The sequence below is a fragment of the Ips typographus genome, linkage group LG3, assembly GCF_016097725.1.
Source record: "Ips typographus isolate SLU linkage group LG3, UJ_Ityp_2.0, whole genome shotgun sequence".
Taxonomy (NCBI): domain Eukaryota; kingdom Metazoa; phylum Arthropoda; class Insecta; order Coleoptera; family Curculionidae; genus Ips; species Ips typographus.
The window spans coordinates 103,515-125,671 of record NC_138424.1 but is presented as its reverse complement, the minus strand read 5'-3'; the positions used below and the strand labels follow the sequence as shown (position 1 = coordinate 125,671).

Sequence of the window (22,157 nt, the reverse complement as noted above, 5' to 3'; positions counted from 1 at the left end):
CGTGTATACTGCATTATTTCTCTTGAAATAATATAATCTGAAGTTCTTGGAAATATTTAAATATTCAGTCATGATTAGAGATTAATGTTGATTTAAGCATTGAATACAATGATCAAAGTGTTGATGAACATACAAACTCAGATTTGACCACAAAATACCCTAAGAACACTGTTTTACTATAGTTCTCAGTTACACTTCTATCGGTGCTCCATTTCTTAAACTATGCGAACTCCTTTATCTAAATTTGCTTAAAGTTAAAAAATATTATACAACTTTCATAATAAAAAATAATAATTAATATAACAGCGTTACGGACGATCGAAGGATACCAAAACGGGGGCATTGTCAGAAAGTTATCTTATCGATGGTCTATTTTTTATGGAAGAATTATCATTTGTGTGTTTATGCAACGCAAAATGATATCTTAATGACACGCCGATCACTTTACTCGTATCAAAACTCAATAAGGCGTTAAACGACACAATTTCGACACAAATAAATTATCAATAACATACGATATTAGAGCATTCGTGAAAGTTCTGTGTGAATATGTGAATAGAAAAAAAAACATAATCCCTATATCCACAATATGGAGTCATTCCTATTTTAAGGAAAAGAAGATGTTACAAATGTAGCCAAGTAAAAGTTGCTATGTTTTCAAGATCGAGCGAGATGAGAATTTGAAGTAGTTTGAGAACCCCAAAAACTAAGCTTGGCCTAAGTTTGGTAAAAACTTTTGCGGAAATGCCCAAAGCAACTTCTAATCACTTTTGTCTAGCTATTGGACTTTCTAAATATACACTTCAAACTTTTTTTCCATCTCACACGAAAACGGCTTTTTTAACAAGGCAACGTATCAAATATAGCACATTCTTTTAAAATTCTGTAATATGAAACTATTGAAGGAAGAACGAGTATTTTATTTTGCTTAAGCGTTTGAAATCTAAATGTTCCCGGAAGTGTCTGGATTGGAAGTTATAAAAATAAGTCCCCCACATTTGTCTAGTTATACACCTGATAGCTGGCTAAATAAATTAGTGCCTTAAAATTGAGGTTGATTTACACAACAAGGTTGGTTTTTTAATTTTAATGATTATCCAACTTCTGAACGCATAAAATTTTTTTATGGATTCACTCGTATTTCTGAAATATTCGGTTGTCAATAATGTTTTGAAATAAGATATTTTTACAGCAGATGTGCACATTTTACATAAATCAAAGAACAAAATCAATAAATGCCAAGTTCATAAATTCCGGTGGCTATTCTATGTGACCTGTTCTGCTAATCATTTGGGCAGAATGGTTGAGCAATCTTCTTGAGCAATTGAACAATACGTAAACTGGAAACAATTTTCTTCGTTGAGTTCAACATAAGTTTTATCAATTTAATTTTCTAGAGCCTGGACAACCAGTGGGTTTACAAAATTGTCAAAATTATGCATATACGTTACCAATTAAGTTTGCTCTAGGAAGATAGGTTTGAAAAAGTGAAAATCGTTGGATAATGCCGAACATAATGCTTAGTAAGTGTTGCGACGCAAACGAGTCTATGACTTATCTACTTTGTATCATTAAAGCTAGATTGAGTGCTTAATTATCATAGTATAAAGGTAAGTTTAAACGTTCTATAGAACTGAAATTCAAGTTTTATTAAAATATTACATTTAAGCAAACTGATCTAGAAGATGTTACTGTTACTTTTTATTATAAGTTAACCAATTCATGTTTTATTGCAACTGTATTTGATTCGTGCTAAGACCAACAATAAGTTTCAGATTTCGAATGAAAGAACTACTTTTCATGACTAGATTGGGAACACTCAGAATAGTAAAGAAAAGTTGGATTGTGATGCGTGAGTCTTATGGTCGATTGCACCAATGTATTTCTAATCTCACTTAAGTTTAAAAAAGTAAGTACGCGTTGAATGTTCAGGTGGAAAATGTTACAATAAAACCAAAATTAACCCAATAAGGTCAAAAATATGTGTCCATTAATGGTTAGCCATCTAACGTAGACATTTCGGCTGACTTGGAAACAAGAGACCGGAAGAAAATAGCCTTGTTTGGAATGAGCAACAAACAACAACTATTGCCTTTTTTATTAAGTATAAGCAGTGAAGTATAAATAACTGAAATTCGCTTTATAGAAAATGTTAAACACTTTATAAATTATAGCCTATCGGAAACTATATAATTAAATGTTCTAATTAAAACTTAACTAAATTTCTGTCAAAAATACGTGCATTGCATTAAAATTATCCTAAATTACAATTAAAAAATAGTCACTACATTGTTTGTATTGTTGTAGCTACAAATCAGCTATTGACGTACAGGAAGCTTATTATTAGAACCATGCGGTATGAATACTAAATTTCATTTTATTAATAATATTAATTGGAATATCAATGTGCAACATGACAGTCTTTGTAGCCATACAGGTAGTTTTATTAATGGTACAGTGAATTGACTTTGATTATTTCCAACGTAATGTAAAATCCATACTTCCCAGCTTTTAAATTTGCAATTTACATGACGGTATCGCGTGAAAAGAAATTATGTTGCCATGCACGGAATATGAAATCTGATTTATGCAGTGAGTCTATCGGGAACTGTAATTATCGAGCGGTAAAAAAAAACGATAATTGAAACAGAAACGTAAGACAATTTTGCTTTTACTGTTGAAACTAACAAAATAAATGGTAAATAGTGGAAAATCATTAATTAAAGAAGCATAATGTTTCGTTTTGTGTGTTCAATCATTGAATTATTATAATTAAAATATACTTATAAGAGTATGTCATGTACATTTCAGGTGCGTTTATCTGAATGAAAACTGAGAGTGTTAATTTGACGGATCTCTCTTTATCTCGTATATTAATTACATCCAGCAGAAAATATTACTTACTAAAAATACTAACTAAAATTATCACATGCCAAAAAAAAACAGAACCTATTAAATTAACTGATAATTCACTACAAACTGGTGAAACATTAAACTATGTCAAGAAGCTATTTGTGATTTTCTTAACAAAAAAAAACAAAAAATTTGGGAATTATTCACTTGATTGTGATTAATTTGTAAAAAAAGATTTCTGTAATCAAATTTAAAAAAATATAGTTTTAGTTGTGACTAATTTAAAGTGTGCCTAAATTCTTTTAATAACGTAATAGTAATTTTGTTGTTTTTTTTTAAAGTAGTATTGTCAATTTTTGGTAAAGTAAAGCCGCATTCAAATGAGCAAAAATTATATTTTACCCTCAGATGAGCAAAAACAACCACTATCAACTATTCGTAGTTTTAATGAGGTTTTAAGCTATTTTCCTCCAACGACTACTGACTCTAGAAATCTCAGCAATCATTTTGTTGTGTTTCACATTGTCGTACTTGGTCTAAAAAGGACCCAGAACCAAATTTTTTTTTCACTTTTTTCTTCACGGCCGTTTGAACAAAACAATTTTTTATTTTACTTACTTACTAACTTTTCGTCCTTTGGTATAACTTTTCTTCATCTAGTAAATTCACGCATAGTTCTTGTACAGACTGTACCTAACACTTCTAATACTACAATAAAGTCATCGTAAGGTAGTCAAAACACAACAATATTACTTCACAAAAAAAACGAATCAATGTCATTTTAAATGCATTTGGTGCAACCAAAAATTTGTTTACAGGAAATCGGAGAGAGAAAATCGAGGTTAAGACCTATATAATCTCACGGTTAAATATAGGTATTCATAATGTCAACAGAAATTCGAGGTAGTTGAATACATATAGACACAAATACAATGTGTCCCAAAAGCGGACAAAAACATTTTTGGACTAAATAAATCTTTAGTTAAGGCATTAAGAAACATTTCGAATGAAAAAATATACTTTAACCGTAACTACGTTTTCGAAAAAGTTGAACCAGCAATGAACGCTTTATCTACACTATAAGGCTAGTAACGGGGACATCCCGTATACAACAAATCATAAAATTAACTAACCACGATGTGGGCGGACCTTAATGGAACACACGATATTTTTGGCCGATCATCCACTCACTAAATCTGAGTTAAAGGTACTCCGAATTGTTTAATTTGGATGGTTCACTTAGAATATAAGCCAGCCTTAAGTACATATTGTCAATAAATCGTTTTTACAAACCATACGTAAACTATTAAAAAGATTCAACCCAATCAGAACGAGGACGTTCTCTACGATCTTGATTAATGATACAACTTCGAGTATTCCAGACTTCTGGATCCATAAATTATAGTTTTTTCTTCGTTATAAAAAGTGGGCAGTTAATCCAGACGATACTAAACTCTGAAGATCCATTACTTCCGAGATTTTGTAGTTAAGGGCAAATATCGCGTAAAATAAGTTGGGGTAGTAAAAAGTAAAAACCTTACTGTATTGTTTTCGTGGCTATGTTACTTAAGGTCTATTGTTTGCAAGGGGTGACAGATTAAAAGATAATCCGTACAAAACAACGTGCTCGATAGGAAGGGTTTTATCGAAATTTACTGCCTTAGATGAGGTAGTTTAAACCGGGAGAGATTACAAATCGAACACCGAATTTAGCATTCGATGCAGCACCTACAATAGTACTTTAATTAATGTTCTTCTTCTTCTCCTTCTTCTTGAAATAGGCTTTCAGCCGGTTTTTCCAGCTTTAAGGAGTTCGTTGCGACGTCGACATCCAGCTATCCCTCCACCTATTTGGTGGTCCGCCTGGCGGTCTTCTAGAGTGTGGTTTTCCGTCTCACGCAAATTTTAGCAATTCTATTGTCTTCCATTCTGTTGATGTGTTAATTCCACTCTTGCCGTCTCTGTCTCGTCAATCTTACAGTGTCCTGTATGTCGCAGATTCGTCTTATTTCTTGGTTGGATATTCTGTCACGTAGCGTGTGTCCCGTGATACCTCATCTCTGCCGTTTGGGTTATGCTCTTAGTTCTGCTGGTGTCTGCCGTAGTTTCTGCGGTATATGTGATTATTGGCCTTACGCATGATTTATATATTCTGTTCTTTGCTTCTATTTTTAGAAACTGGTTTTTCCATATAATGTATTTCAAACATCGAGCTATTCTAGAGGCCTTATCTCTTTGATTCTTTACCTCAGATCTCCTGTCTTGACGGGCGGTTATTTCTACCCCTAAGTATCAAGGACACCACCTGTTCTACTATTTCGTCGTTAACAGCTAGTTTGCATCTTTTAGGTTCTTTTGCTACAACTAGTGATTTTGTCTGACATAAAGTAGCATTTCGCTGTCAGGTAGAATTGATAAAGCAGCTCATCTTCGTTTTCTGATATAATTACTGCGTCATCCGCGTAGCACAGTATTGTTATTTCTCCTGTGTTAGTTCTGTAACCATGCCCCGCCTTTTGAACGTCTTTTATTATTTCGTACATGATTAGGTTAAAGATTACCGGGCTTAGAGACTCTCCCTGTCTTATTCCTGTTGATATGGACACTTCTTGGGTCAGGCCGTTGTTCTCTCTGTATTCTGGTCGTTGTATTAGTGTTCAAGTTTTCAATAGTTCTAACTATTTCTTCCGGAATGCTGCCCCGTCTCAATAAAGATGTGATGTCATAGCCTCACTCGATCAAACGCTTTGCTCAGATCTATAAAGCACATATACGCCGGTTTCTCGTATTCGATTGATTTCTCGACTATTTGTCGAATGATGAATATGGCGTCTGTGGTAGACCTGTTTTTCCTGAATCCTTGTTCTTCTTCCATTATGGATATTTGTTCTGAGATGATACCGCATATGATTTTCGTGAATAGCTTCATCACGGCGCTTAGAAGAGTTATTCCTCTGTAGTTTCCTGGTTGTTTTTTGTCACCTTTTTGAAGATAGGGATAGTAATGATTTTCTTCCAGTCGGTTGGTATAGTTGTTTCATTTAAGATCTTCTGGTAAAAATTGGCTAGTTGTTCGCTTGGTGGAACACCTCCCTACTTTATCAGTTCATTGTTCAATTCGTCGATTCCTGGGGCTTTTCTGTTTTCTAGTTCCTTGGTATATTTTTCTACTAGTTTGTGGGTGATACGGGTAGTTGCTTCTGCCATTGCTGACTTTTCCTGGTGTTGAGTCTCATCTTCATTAATGCTAATAGTGCAAAACGGTACTTATATCAAACAAATTAGTTGCTCATAAGTAAATGTGAATTTCTCTGTTAACTGCTAATAAGCAGGTGCGATAAAATTTGTGTCAATAAATAATCAATGTAAAATCAAACATATCACTTGCAAACTAACGACATACATGGGAAAAACATTAAATTACATTATCTGTTCACTTTACAAAATATACTTAAATTTACTAATCGTGCTTGCTAATTTGTGTTACACTATTAAAAACACACAAACTTGACGGCACCTCTATAAAGTCAACATGCAAAACTATATTTCACCGGCTTGCCCTTTGTTGAGTTCAAGAATAAACTATCTACTTTAGTTTTATTCTTTTAATCTACTTTTAAAAAGGATTTTTGTTCAGGCACTAGAACAGCTTCTAATCTATTGAAACAGAAAATGGTATGTAAAACTTCAAGCAAATTCAGAATTTTTCTAATAGATTTTTTTTTAACTCTATGCTATTTTTAACAGCCTTTAGGTTTTATCATCACGTAGAGTAAAATGGAGATGTTTCGAAAACCCCGCAAAATCTGTGGCTTACGAATATATAAGGAGGTTTAAAAAGTACGATTAGATTGTCCAGTCTGCTATACTCTGGCTTATCTAGTGTCATTGAACCTTTTTATTAAAAAGATATGCGGTATTAAATTAAATCAAATCACTGGTTTTCAAATTAATATAAATCCCAAGATTCAAGCATGCACTGAACTGCAGCTATGGTTTAAATTTACATTAACTTAATAAGCAAAAACACACCCTAAACTGTTCTCTGAACAATCTCAGAAAGTAGTGCGCCCCGCTGGCAAATTGCAGCTATTAACGAATACGAGCAGAATATGTATGTAAATGGGTTATCAGCACGGAAAAACAAAATTGTCCTCTTTTACATTACTCTGCGACACCTGAAATTTTAATGGATTGTCGCAGTTAAGCGATACTAACTGCGTCAATTTGATAGTTTATAGTATTATAATAGAAAGTGGTTGAATATGTTCGTAAAGACAAGTTTAAAAAAAAACTGAAGAAGACAAGAATAACTCAATTTCAATTATTAGTCGGGCCGTGAGACAGTCAAAATATATCACTACCTACTACCTGCCCTGCCAGTATCAAAAACAACACGCACCTACCATACATACAGGGAATATGGAAAGAAATAAATTCTTTTTCGAAAAAAGATGTTTTTTTGCTAGTTTGTTAACACTTTTTAGACCGAATTGGCGATCTTACTTAAGCTTCAGGGTACTAAAGACACACCCGTCAAGTTTTACACCTGTAGTTCCAAAAAAACATGGTCTAACACGGGCATAAAAATTTAACACTTGAAATCCTATGTTGCGCGTTAAAAAAAAAGCACTGTATATCCTATATATAGCTCGTCCAGAATATCCAGTTCTTTTAGGAATCAAATTATTTTCCAGGGCAAGACATTGACCAGGATTTCTGGGCGCAGTACGTTCCGCCCAAAAACCTTGCTCTGACCAGAGCTACACGTGAAGTGTGCTACCAACTCCTCGTCACACGTTTACACGCACGTAGGTCCGCTCAGATCTGACAGTTCTAGTAAAAAGCCGCATCAGCTGTATGGGCACAATATCCAAGAAACTCCTGCCAGTTGTTGCTGGATTCTTGTTTCACCAGCTAGAGAAGTCGTCGAAGAAATTCCAGCCTTCACCTTCTAGTAAATTGGATGATGACTGTCTTGAGGGGAGTCGTCAGCGTTAGCAAAGTCTAGATCCAACCACACACATATTATTTTGCTCTATTCTCTTCGGCTGTAACATGTTCAACGTGTAGGTAAAGACAACTGCTCTTTTACTATCGAGGTCTTTTCAATTTTTCCTACAAAGTTATTCAAGATCTAGTTCTTTTCCTTTGTTTTGAACAATTTTTTTTGCTTTCGGGACATTAAAAAACCAGGTCCTCCACTGACCACCATAACTGGATGCACCGAGTGCGATTGACCTTTCAACTGCCCGCTTCAAAAACATACAACTTTCATCAACCATGCTGTACAGAGGAAAGCAATTTGACATTTGTTGAAATCATTTTAATGTCTTCTTTATTAAATAATCTTTTTTTCTACACGATGGCTCCAATAAACCCAGAATTTGAAAAGATTACAATAAGGAATTTTGGTACGCTGCTAAATTATTAACGGATGAGCATTTAAATTGAGTATTAGTTTTCAATGAACTAAATGTAGCTTTCCAATTTTTACTTCCCATTTATCAATTGTTTAAATAAACATTTGTTTGTGATTTGTTTGATTACTTTTGTCACCTTCCACGGTAATTTCCTGCGTCCCAAAGAAACAGCTTCAAAATTATAGTTATAGGCTATATCAACAGAATTTATCACTTGACAGGTGATTTAAAATTTTATGAGAGTCTGGTGGTTGTTGTATTTAAAATGTCAATTTAAATATCCCACTTTATATCTAAATTGGGATTTAATTTTACATATTTTATTTTTAATGCCGTAATTTATGCAACAATTATGGGTGGCAAACCATCTAGTTTAGGACGGTCTAGGCTGTTTTAAGTTTGAAAGCGACCGTTAGGAAGCCGGAAAATTGCCTGAAAGTTGGCAAGCAATTTTCCTAGGATGGTCACGCCCAAAGTTTTACTTCTAATAAGAATACTAAACTAAGCTTGTTAAGAACCTCAAAATAGTAGCTAACCATTCCAATTCTTGTGTGACAAAGATTGTTAAAGCTGTATGATCAAATTGCTAACTCAAAACGTCCTAAAAGCTCTACACTGAAATTATACATAATCAAGAAACAAATTTGATTTAAAGTGTCTTTCTGACATAATGGGTTCCAAAGTGCCTGGCAAGTTACTCCGCGTAACATTTTAACGTGCACATTCACATTGGAATGAGAAATAGGTCAATCGATTGATAGCCGGTCGTGGTTGTTATCTGGGAACTAATAAACGGATTTTGGTAAAATTCACTTATACACATTGTAATCGAAATACAATTACTCGATTTATTATTGTGGGTTTAGATACCAGAAATTATTTAATCATTAGCCGAGCTATCAATACAGATTCTAAATTGACTTTTGAATGCTACGCTTTGAAAGTTAGCTTCTTTATTAATTCATCCTTTTTGGAAATGTGATTTTATCCATATAAATTCTTCATATCTTTTATCCAGACATGACGACGTAATTTACGTTTGGGACTTATTATCCCAACAGAGCTATGTGTTTAGTGGGTCGTTTAAGATAATTACGTTTAAGGTTTTACGACTAAGGCTGTTTCGCACTAGCCGCAATTCTACCAGGAAAATTGGAATATTCTACGATGTCACTGTTCCGAGGTAATTCAAAACGAAAGCATAGTTTTACGATTAACGTTTCAATGATCCTTTCAGTCGACTATTTAAACCTCAACAAGATTTAACCCAATTAGAACAATTTAAACTTGTAGCGAATAAATGAGTGATTTATTATTAATATGTGGTTTATTGAAATAGGATACTTTACCATTATTAAAAGGAATGCTCATTTACGATAACGCTCGTAATGTGATCATGTTAGTGAAACATAACAAGTTTGCAGACTGTCGACGTGTTGCTAGACATTATATTTGAAAGCAGTAACAAAAAATGTTATACCAAAAGTTACTGCTTACTTACCGTCGTATATGTACCAAAGGTGTTTAGGCAGGCTTAGGTCACCAATGTGAAACTCCTATAGATATAACTAAGGCTTTGGATACGATAGAAGCGGTAAGCGGCTAGCGGCTGAACGGCAAGCGGCAGAGCGGTGCCGCTAATGTATATGTTTATACAAAATTAAATGCACCGCGTATACAGTGCAGGCTAAAAGTTTAAATTTTCTTATTTTTGTTCGTGTTTTACGACGAAAGGGCTCAAGTTAGAGATCTGCAAAATATACAGAAAACTAGTCCGTGATAGGTACTACTTCATTAATACGATTTTTCAATCAAATCCACCGTACAGGCGCAAAAAAATCAAAACCGTTTTCCCATGTTAATCTCCTATGTCCAGGGTGCTCTTGTACACCTGGTATAACCTGTTCTACTGCATGTCACTCTATTTTATATGTATTTATTGAGAATACATAGTTGTTTATAATATTTTTCTGTCTTCAGTATTGAATCCACATGAACAATTGGAATGATTTTTCTCACATCAATACCACAACAACCCATTAAAATTAGTCTGAGTATACACTAGACCCATTTAATTTCTGCTTTCCTTTTGACGACACCGGGCAATTTCTCTTACCACAATCTAGAACCGAGATAATAAAAAGGAACACATAACCGAAAATAAATGAGCAAACTTCGAGAGGAAACTTGCATTGATATGCTCTGGCTCATTTGAAAACACCATTGGCGTCCGCGTTAAAGGTGATTTCTTTTTTGCATTCTGATAACATCTTTCATTAACGGTAGAAGAGAATTAAATACAGGCCACGAATGCACGTGGAATATAATTCGCCCTTTGTTCCTTCCAGATCCGGTTTTCACAGTCCCGCTATATTAGTTCGCCACTTTTGTCTGGAAGTTTTCCTCAAACCGAAAATACGCCATTTTATGCAGATGTGGGTCGCGTTGCATCGAGCTGAAGACGTATAGAATCTGCAGATAAACCCGCTTTTGTCTCCGCTTATGTCGTTAAAGTTGTCAAGCCGCTTTTATTAATTTCGAAAGTTACTCTGTTATGGTTAAAATTTTGTGGATCTAACAATGTGAGTTACTTTTAACTCATTGATGAGATAAGTAAAGTGATACATACTGTGGTGATACATAGAAATCAGAAACTTAACGGTCTACCTTAGACGTTCATGGAAATTTAAACGTGTAATTTCAAGAAAGGACAGAAGATGCACCCAGACAACTACAGGGGCATAACGTTGCTGAACACAAGCATGAAACTCTTTACCGGCATTTTGAAGGAAAGACTTGAAACACAAATAACAAACAGGGAAGAACAACAAGGCTTCAGACGAAAGAGATCTACGACCGACGGCATATTCATTATCAAGCAACTAAAAGAAAAATCAATCGAATTCGATACACCAGCAAATGTCTTATGTCTTATCGATTTGACCAAGGCATTTGATAGGGTTCGCCCCTCCGACATCATAAATATACTGATAGCGAAAGAAACGCCAGACACCATCGTATGAGCAGTCCGCAGTCTCAATATGAACAACAGGTAAAAAGTAAAGCAGGAGACACTTATACGGAAGAGATACCGACACCAGGAGGCATCAGACAAGGTGACGGCTATAGCTCATTTCTGTTCAATCTCTTAATGGACAGAATTATAGAAGAAGTATCATCACTAAGTATGGGATACCGAATGGGACAGAATAAAAGAATCAGCATGGTATGCTACGCCGATGATGCAGCTATTTTCGCCGAAAAGAATGCTTCTAGTAGCCGAAATGGAAACGCTCATGACTATAATGGGAAAAACAAGAATAGACCGAATTAGGAACAATGTGGGGTGCAAGACATCGTAAGATGCGGGAGACAAAGAAAAAGATATTGGTACGCTCGCGTGAGAAGAATGGAAGAGGAAAGACTGCCACGCATCGCATTTAAAGGGAAACCAATAGGGAAGAGCACCCGGAAGACCACCTAAGATATGGAAGGACACCTGGCAGTCCACCGCCCAGGAACTGATCCAGAAGAACCTGCAAAACTAACAGATGGCGATATCTTAAATATGAATAAGAAGAAGAACAGAAGTAGCATTATACCACAATAATACCGTAAACTGAACTGCTAAAATTACAAAAATGTCAGTTTAAGCAAAGCCGTTAATAACATTAACAAATGGCACATAAGAAATCCAATTATAGTTTTCTGAAATAAAGGAGAGAAAATCGCCAGTCATCTAAAGTACTGCCTTTTCCGCTCGCGTTTTTCGCATTTAATATAAGAAAAGCTCCGACACGGAGCTTCAATAAAACCCAGGTAGAAATATCGGATACGAAAATAGCTGCGAGGAATATTAAAGTGGAAATTTAAAAACATTGTTTTGATACCAGGGAGCTGACGTAAAGAGAGTAAGAATTCCCGAAAAGGGGAAATCGGAAAATAAACCGTGAGAAATAAAGCTGAAAGATTTGTGGCTGTTCAGATGACGTGAAATTGCGTTACCTTTTTTCGTCCAAATATGGTTGGAATTAGTTTTAATCAAGACAACTGTCGAATAAATATAAAATTGCTGGTTTATAGTTGATTGCCTTGACAGATTCAAAGAAAGCTACAAATTAACTTGTTGCAGTCGTAAAATAACTTAGCTTAAGCTTTCTTAAATTACATCAACACAGGCAACACCTAAGGTTTTAGGTAAATTGTTCTTAACAGGATGTTTACCTGCAAAATGTGGTACCAAAATAAAATCGAAGTTAGATTATCGATAAATCAGATCATAATTTTTTGATGAAATACAGTAGGTAGGTACTGCCAAAAAATCAATAGGTACTTTCGAAACGTTATATTAAATAATTATGAATTAGAAAAATGTCTTTTTTTTTCAAGCGGTCTAAAATAAGCCTATTGTGTACCTGTACTGCCGGCGTAGAAAGGCTATTTCATATCCTAGGAGGTAAAAAAATAATGTCCAGAACTTGATCCAGACTAAAAGCGTTGCATTTAAAAAAAAGCAGATGAAATTAATGCAACATTTACTTTGCTTTGATTGGCTTGTCAGGCTTGGCTCTGCAATACAATCCTTTCATGTTCTTATTCTGAAATACAGTTTTCCTGAAGGTGTCAGGGCTAAATTTGTGATCAAATTCAAAACCAACATAAACAAACGGACTGACACAAAAAGACAAAAACTGATTGACACAACACGGCTAATACGATGATAACAACACGAAGCTATTTCCAAAGTTGTCTAACAGAGGGCGTATCATGGCTGTCTAGCGTCATCTGTCGATTACGGTTACGCGCTCCGAATTTACACGGAACGCGGTTCTTGAAAATAGGCTTTCAAAAATGTTATCGGCCATTTGCTCTGGTTTTCTGGCTTCAAATCTCCGTTGTTCTATGAGAATGATATTTTTTCAGTAACCGTTATATATGTATATTTACCAGTCCGAATTAATCGGTTAACCTGGCTAGGAAACGATACACATCCTATGTTTACCTTATTACGCTGTCACTGTGTCATCTGTCAAAAATGTCGTGATGTCCATGGCACACTAATTCAAAATTCAAACACCTTGTACTATTATAATACTCAATGAATAAAAAAAATGTAAACATAGCAGGAAGGAGCAATAGCAAACAAAGTGGGTGACAGAAACAAGGGGGAGTAATATGACGGCCGTCAATACTTGTTAATCTTGTCCACTGTACAACTTAATTTAAATTTGCAAAACTCAACTGTTAAAGAACCACAAACAAACACTATACTACAACAAATACAAACAACAAATTTTTGCGGGTTTGAAACTCCAAACTTTCAATGACTTTGCGTCAATTCAACTGCGCAGTAGGCGAATGCGCAATCAAAGTAGGTGGACCTCCGTCCCCCTCGCTTAATGCACAAACGAGTTATAATTTGTATTATTGTTACCTCCTGATACTTGTTCTTTTTACTCATTGATAATACTACTAATTGCGTTGTTGTTTTGTCAAATAAAGTTTCAGTAAAGCCGTAAAGCGACCTAAATCGCCGAAATGAGTGATAGTGATAAAATAAGTTGTACACCACCTGCTTTAGCAGCAATAGCGTCAAATACGCTAAATAATTTGATTCCTGGCAGGTCCCGCAAAATGTATGAACGAGCGTACAATAAATTCACCACTTGGGCCAGAGAACACCAAGCGGTCAATTTTACCGAAAATTTTGTATTGGCCTATTTTGCCCATTTAAGTAAATCATTAAAGAGTTCGACAATGTGGGCGCAATATTCTATGCTTAAAGCTGAGCTAAATAATAAAGACAGTATAAATATTCTATCGTATAAAAAGGTGCAAGCATTTTTAAAGCGAAAAAGTGAAAACTATGCAGCTAAAAAGTCTAAAACTTTCACCAAGACACTTTTTTAACAGAAGCACCTGACAAAAAGTATTTAGCCACATGAAGGTAAGATCCGAAACAAAAATAAATTTATAATTTTTTTTAATACCTATATTCAACATTTTTAGGTTGTTTTAATATACGGCATATCAGGGGCATGTCGATGTAATGAACTGGTAAACTTGAGAATTCAAGATATTGAATACATGGAAAAATTAATTCTGGTTAAAATTCCAAACACGAAAAATTACAAGCCCAATTGTTGGAGAATTTTACATAAATATTTGTAAAAAATACTTGTCTCTTCGTCCAGATGTTATTGATACAGATCGTTTTTTCATTAAATATCAAAATGGAGTTTGCCACAGAGTTGTAATGGGTATTCACAAAATCTCAAGTATTCCCAAGGAAATAGCGTTGTTTTTGAAATTGGCTCAGCTTCGCTTCGGTCGGACAATTCCGAGCTCAGCACAATAATCGCCTCTTTCTACGCTTAATAACATAATATACTATTAAACAACTTGCCTGTCAGAAAGAAGCGACAAATAATGACGTTTTTGTTTAAGATACTAAGTGGAAATCTAGTTTATTCTATTACTGGCTGCATGACTACTTAATAATTTCTTTGCTGCTAGTTGGGTTCACTGTCTCACCACACCAAAAATGTTTGTTGGGAAATAGTATATTCTATATTAAGAGCGGAAAGTACATATTTGCCGCTTGCACATGAAAACTGCAGCTTGAGGCGAAGCCGAAGCCTCTAAGAAGATCTTCCAAAGATGATTAAAAGTGGTAAATTCATCATGGCATATAATGAGCTCACTTAGCCAAAGCAAACCTAAACCAACCCAGAGAAATTGTTCTCGGCACATTCCGTCATTTATAGAAACTTTTGATTAACGTAATTAGGCGGTTGCCTTGAACGTGATTGACGTCACGCTCGCGGATAATATCCAGATTCCTCCAGAGGACGTTCGAGACTTTATCTTCGTGAGTTGGAAAACGGGAGGTAATAAATCGACGTCGAGTCATAAGCTCTAGAGTTTCGGTCATTACGTCGGTTGCAGTTTATGAAAGACGTTTTACGACAGTGTTGCACCGGCAGCAGACGTTCGCTAGATCATTTGTCAACTCATCACGCCGTTATGACATAAAGCGACGTTTCGTTCATAACGCGTTTATTCACTCATGATTGCGTTTTTTTAGCAATATTGAAACTCGTTCGTAAAAACAATTTCACATTTCTTCGTTACTGGTTGACACAAAAAGACAAAAACTGATTGACAGTCTTCTGTCTCACCACACAAAAAAGGCTTGTTGGGAAAATGGAATTTCGCACTATTTTCAACTAAGTTGTAAATAACATTAACCTAGTCGTCCCAACACAAGACCACTGACTAGGCTCGGTCTTGATACCTAAAAACGCTGACGTTTTGGTGGAAAATCTACCTACCACCGTTTCTGAAGACGACCTTCAGAGATTACTTTACTCCTTTAATCAATCAGAAAAATAATTAAATATGGCCATTAACACAGACAAAAACCAAATCTTTCGTATCATCAAAACAGCCAACAAGATGCAAACTGGAGATTGACCAGAAAATTGTAGAACAAGTAAATCAGTTCAAATACTTGCTGAGAGCTGAGATAACAAGTTATGGAAATCTACAGAATGAAGTCAGAGAACAAACTATGAAGGCGACTCGAATAACAGGATTCCTGAGAGGCAATGTGTGGAAAATAACAAATACCTCAATATAAGCAGTAAAATAAGAGTATATAAATCGACAATCAGACCTGTCATAACGTATGCAGCCGAAACAAGACCAGGCACATCGAAAACATTACAAATGATGCGAACGGTTGAAATGAAAATAATAAGAAGTATACACGGAAAAACACTACACGACAGAATCAGAAGCGAAGACCTTAGACAATGGAGCGAGATACAAGACATAGGAAGGTGGGTAAGACAGAGAAGAAAATACTGGAATAAACACGTAAACAGAATGGAAGACAACAGACTTCAGAAACAAACAATCCTGTAGGAAAACTAACCCAAGGCAGATATCCAAAACGCTGGAAAGAGTGCTGGACATTTTAACACACTGTATAGATTATTATTGATTTTTTTTGAAAAAGTGTTATAGAGACTGGTCATTATACTCACTGGACTGGTGTAGAATTTCCTCGTTGAGTGTTGGCATGTACACAATCTCAACGTGAAAGCACGAAATTGTCCTAGTGATAAAAATAAATTACTGGAAACCGTCTTTCTCTGTAAAGTAGAATGACAGCGAGGCTTTTTCTCAACAGAGAAGAATATCAAAATTCAGTTAACCGAATATTAAAAGTCCTCTTCAATCGGTGTGCTTTCAATTATCGAGTCAAAAGGTTCGAGCTTCGGAGAAGAGATTGTCTTTTTGACCCTTTTATAGTTTTCAGTAGATCAAACGATGATTGTTATGAGAACGCAGAGTTATTCATATCCGCTCGTTAAGACCGAGCATTTTTCTAGCCAATGCATATGCGGTGACCTTTTGACTTTTTAAAAATCCACATTTTTAGAAACGTGTTTCCCTCACCATGTGCGGTTCTAATTCAGAGCGGTAATACATAAAAGGCCATTTTTCGCTAGTAGAGATCTGGAATAACGAAGAGAATTTCACCCGGGTAATAACAAAGACTTTGCCAAAGGCGAACCTTTTGTGTCGTCGCTTGAAACTCGACCCCGAATATGCTTCAATATTAGTTTTGAGGCTTTAGTGCAAAAAGAAAAATACTTTTCGGAGACGGTTTTGGTTGGTCTTTTGTTTTATGAGCTGCAAACGACATATTATGATGGCAAATTTTAAAATTGTGTTGAGTTTCAAATCAAACATGACAAATGAAATATACAGCATCGCATTCAATACACACAACCTTGTAGCCCACAGACCTAATTACTGAAGAGTATGGGTTGAAGACATCATTACACTACTTTCCGCAGCAAAACATGTTTTTTCGACGACTGACTTTAAAAGTACCTCATGTACGCTTTCATTTAAAAGCAGAAAGTGGTTATTCGCCGAGCAAGAGCAGAAAGTGAATCATTTTCTGCTCTAGAGCGTTTTCGATTTCTACTAACAATCTACTCACCAATTTTTTCGGCGTTTCTTTAACAACGCTTGACATTAATACGATTTTTCAATCAAATCAACCGTACAGGCGCAAAAAAATCAAAACCGTTTTCCCATTTTAATCTCCTATGTCCAGGGTGCTCTTGGACAACTGGTATAATAACGTTATTTCTTATGTGTAAACCAGGTCGAAAGATGAAAATTACCTGCTTTTACTTTCCACCCGGGTGGAACATGAGTACTTTCCAACTATACTACCTTATTGTTAGAGCCTATTAGCAATCAATATTTCAACTGAAAAATTTATTAAAAGTCTGATAAAATTCTGATAAATGGTTGAAAATAAAATAGTATACAAACCTCGGTGGAAAGTTTAATTTCTGTCTCGAGATTAAGTTCTACCTAATTTCTCTTTGGTACTACCTAATTTCTCGACAGAAATGAAACACTTTCCACCTGAGTATGTAATATACTATTATATTTGACTATTGAAAATGGATGCAGTTTTTATTTCAAAATGAAATAAGATAAGAAACAACCGGCAACATGTTTCCTACCAAAGGCAAACCGAGGTCAGTCAAAAACATCACCCAAAGATCAAAGGAATTATGCCGGCTGTCCCTTCTTCTTAAATACCTATTCTTTGTAAAAGCCTTGTAGAAGCATAATGTGAATCATAAGAAAAAGTTATCTAGTAGAGCTCGAATCAGATGAGAAAAGGCCACCGCATCATCAATGACGCAGTTTTTAAAACTATTTCTTTCTCCTTCTACAGTTGCCGTCGCATTAGATATAATCAGAGGCGTCCTATTAAAATATTCCCGAAAATATATTGTTAAGCGGTCAAAAAGCCACTTGGCAACGTAGTACGGTTTTTACTTGGACACAATTAAAACAGATGCGGCAGCGGCCAGGGACATTTGGACCTTTTTATATGCTTTTACTAGCCGGCACTCTAAACGGTGTTGCCAAGTTTAAAAAAATGTAGTGGCGGACAGGGAGACTTAGGGGGTTAGGTTAGGTTCCGTTTTAGTCTGGTGTTTTGGTTGTATTGTTGATGGTCGCAGTTGAAGTTCACATAGTGTTATGAATAAAAAACGTTATTTTGTCAAAATGTCTTTCAAAAAGGTTGGAAAGAAAGGTGTTATCATATACAGCCAAGGCCGTGAAATCGTCAGTAACGTCTTACAATTTATGAAGAAAGAAGCAGAAGGAGTTTCCATTCCTTTGAAAAACTTGTTGTCTTTTATTTTCTTTATTAAAAACGACGAAAATGTTTCATTTTACTGATAAAATAATAGCACGCCACTGACTGGCTGCAACAACTTGGAAAGTAACGAGAGCAGCAATATTTAAAGCGAGACGTACAGAGATCGTGACATCATCGTTTGATGACGCCTGTGGCCTTTTCTTAGCTGATTCGAGCTCTAAGTAAACTAGCTATAATATCTATGTATGCAGTTAAGAATAGTTCGATTTTATCTAACAAACAGATTTTTGCAAAACAAGCCTAGCCTGTTCTATAATTGTTTTTTCTAATTTTTGTAAGAAGTAGTGAAATGGGTAAACAATCTGGGTAGCTCTGGGTTTTACATACCTACCTCCGATCGATTAAACAATTATAAGTCGATCCCAATAATATGATAGCAAGTACGTATATTGCCCAAATGCATTTGATAACTGGTGAAAATTTGACCAGGAATTTGATGACCAATGTTTTACAGAATGAGGTCTAGTTAATTGCGATAAAGAAATTAGTCACTTTATTGGTCAAAATAAGATAATAGCTATTAATATAACAAGTGACTTAAACCAATTATGTTTATTGACAAAAAGATCTAGGCCGACGAGCGTAGCAGAACCTACATTTTTTGGGTGAATAAATTGGTTTAAGTCACGTGTTTTATAGAATATTTTATTCAGATTCAAGTGAGTAAAACATTGTTAAATGTTCAAATCGTTGCTAAGTAAGCGTTTAATAATTAACTCATAATAAAATTAAAAATAATAATATAAAAAGTATCAAAAACAGTAAGTACCTAAGCTTTACTGATCGATGTCTGAGATCAGTAAAACTGTTGTAACTTGCCTACTTTGCACAACTAGTTACGGTCCTATTTCTACATATTTTCCAATTTGTTGTTAAACGAGTGAGGAAAATTTTATAAAAGTGTGTGGCTGGTATAGCATTGAAAGGATATGCAGAGACGTTTAGCACAACTGATTAACGATTCCTGAAGCAAATCGTCTACTTGGGGCGACATTTCCGCAAGAGGAAATAAAATACAAAAACCGACACGATTTATTACCGGCTTGACGTGAGCTTTTGTGCGCAGCAAAAGGTAAGAATTTTCTGGTGCAGGAGCAATTTTCCCTAAAAATTCTCACGATAAAGCTTTCGTGGTCCTCACTCCTTGTTATCTTTGAAAGATATAAATTGCCCTCCGATGACAAAAAGGCGTAGATCCATATAAAAAGCAAAATTCAATTACACTATCAGATAATGTTCAGTCAGTTTCACATACATGTTGTAATTTTATATTAAAATACCTGCAATCCAGTATTGCGTACATAAAAGACAGTTAAGCAGACTATGCACGCCTCTTGTGTTAATGACCATCCTGACAGTGGAAAAATTAACTATCCCCACAATGTGGTCTGTACGTGGTTTTTAAATTATTTCTGTTGGCACTAAGGGAGCGAGTTAATGATGTAACGCTTATGATGTTAATGCGACTTTTTAGCAAACGTAGAAAAAAGCATTTTAGTTCACTTTAGTAGTGTTATTTTTCTAAACAACGATGGTTTTATTAGGCCCAGTACTTTCAGTTCTATCTATGGAAACCGTGAAATCAGACGGTGCTATTCGTCAGTTCCGTCATTTCTATAGAAATTATCCTAAGAATAAATTTATTCGGAGGTGAAAGTACCGGCCCTTAGTATATTAAGTATCAAGACCAGTAAGTGAGCTTTACTGGTCGATAACAAAATTTGTCTGAGATCAGTAAAGCTGTTAATGTTCGTGATCTTACGCGATTTTTCGTACGACTTCAACAAAATCATCCTAATTATTATTTTACACAACTAAGACAATAATAAATGTTACAAAATGTAATTTTAGGTTAAGATAAATGTTTGCAATACTTTATTTTAGATTATTATATTATACCAACTTAAAGTAAGCCTAAACCAACAAATGTACACAAACAAGGGCAGAAAGACCATTTCGGTCGATAGCCCATTTCGTAATGAAATAAAGATTGTTTATTATTATTATATATTATTTTATTTCATGTTTTCAATGAAAACAAACTGTTTTCAGTTAGGTAAAAATTTGATTCAAAAGTGAACAAATTGACATTTTAAAAATCTTTGGTTACTTCAATTCTTTTTTTTTCAACTCGATATAACCGGCAAAAATATCTAAATATTCTTAAACAAAGTACCTAACTGTCTTTTTGTGAGTAAACACTACTTGTAGAATAAAAAACTCGTGAAAATAGCACTGTTGAAAAGTTTACCGCATTCTCGTTTTCAACTATTTCATAATGAAGAAACTCGAGTGGCCTACTACATAATAGAATGCCAGGCGATTAATTAAGGGGAGATTTCTCTGGAGAAGTCTGAAAATTTTAGAAATCCCGCTGCAACTTTTCCAAGTTTCCGTTGAATGAAAATAAAAGTTTCGCCACTAATTTGCTTTCTTATTTTCAGTCTGGAAATGCGGGACAGGAAAATGTTTATTAATGTACGATCGATGCAGTTGAAAAAAATTTCATACTCTTTAACAAGTGATAGATGAGTCTCTGCATCGTGAAAGTGTCAAATTGCTAAGGAAAATTTCATGATGTAAAGAATTTCTACGAAGATATTCTGATATTGATAAAAATCAAGTTGTGTTTTTTTCCTTGCTAACTAATAGGTTGGATTATTAAAAAATTTGGTCATTTAAAACATATTGTTTTAGGGTTTATATTGTTTTTTGTAGAACTTAAATTACATTTAAACCATCAAGCAGCAATCAAGTTGGTTCTATCGCCATAAGATTTAACTATAAAAAATGTTGCTTTTTAATTATATTTTTTTGCAAAAAAACGGTTGGACAATTTAAAGTCTATATATTTTCAGCGAACGTAAAATTGCGCGGAAACCTCCGGATAATAACCAGCGTTCATTTCCACTAAAATGTGGCTGCAGAAAACCAAAAAAACTAACAGCGCGTTTACAGTTCAAGGCCTCAGTCCCATAAAGAGGCTTTATATGCCGGACATTGACGATGATCGTTTCGGACAGTTAAATTCGGATTTTTTTTCACCACACTTCGGAAAGTACATTCTTTCACGTGGCAGAAATAATTAGGCAATGTCAATCCGTAAGAAAATATTGTACTCATTGTCCAACCCTGAAGGTTACTACGTAAGAATTAGTTCTACAGATTTCAGTAATACGTCAATGCAAGTAGAAATAATGCGGGGGAACCCTAAAAGGTCCGGCGAGTAGGCCTTAAGACCCTTTTCGCCGTTTTCCCTCAAACCCTCCCCACCTTACCAACCCTGACCAACGCCACACAGACGTCCCGTCTCCCTGACGAAGACAAGAATCCGTCCCCACCCCAAGAAAGACGAGAAGTTTCCTGCAGCAGAGTGTAGAGGCCCCAAGAAAGCGCCTCCTGATAGACGACCAGCGATGGCAGATTCTTAATAGGTGATATGATGTTTCCTCCGCCGTTCCACATTGTGAACAAACAGGGCTATCACGAATTTCTAGTAGATGCAAATGTCTGTTTAGGCCACAGTGGCCTGTCAGAACCACAACCAGTGTTTTTAAGGCCCAGGGACTCCTTGACATCAACCATTTGGATTTTGCCTTGGCGTCGCTTGA

At 35.3% G+C, this 22,157-nt stretch overlaps 1 protein-coding gene across 3 annotated transcripts in view; it reads right to left on the bottom strand.

The window, feature by feature from the left end:
* The window catches only part of Cals (calsyntenin 1), a 71,518-nt gene that overhangs the window by 18,855 nt on the left and 30,506 nt on the right, over positions 1-22,157 (bottom strand). Inside the window, exon 1 of one of the 3 annotated variants that reach the window (XM_081974645.1) lies at positions 3,472-3,524. The exons of the other annotated variants lie outside the window; for them this stretch is intronic. Coding sequence (XP_081830771.1) covers positions 3,472-3,509 — 38 coding nt within the window. The 5' untranslated portion in view covers positions 3,510-3,524. Of the gene's footprint in view, positions 1-3,471; positions 3,525-22,157 lie in introns of those variants that run through there. 3 annotated transcript variants of the gene reach the window in all.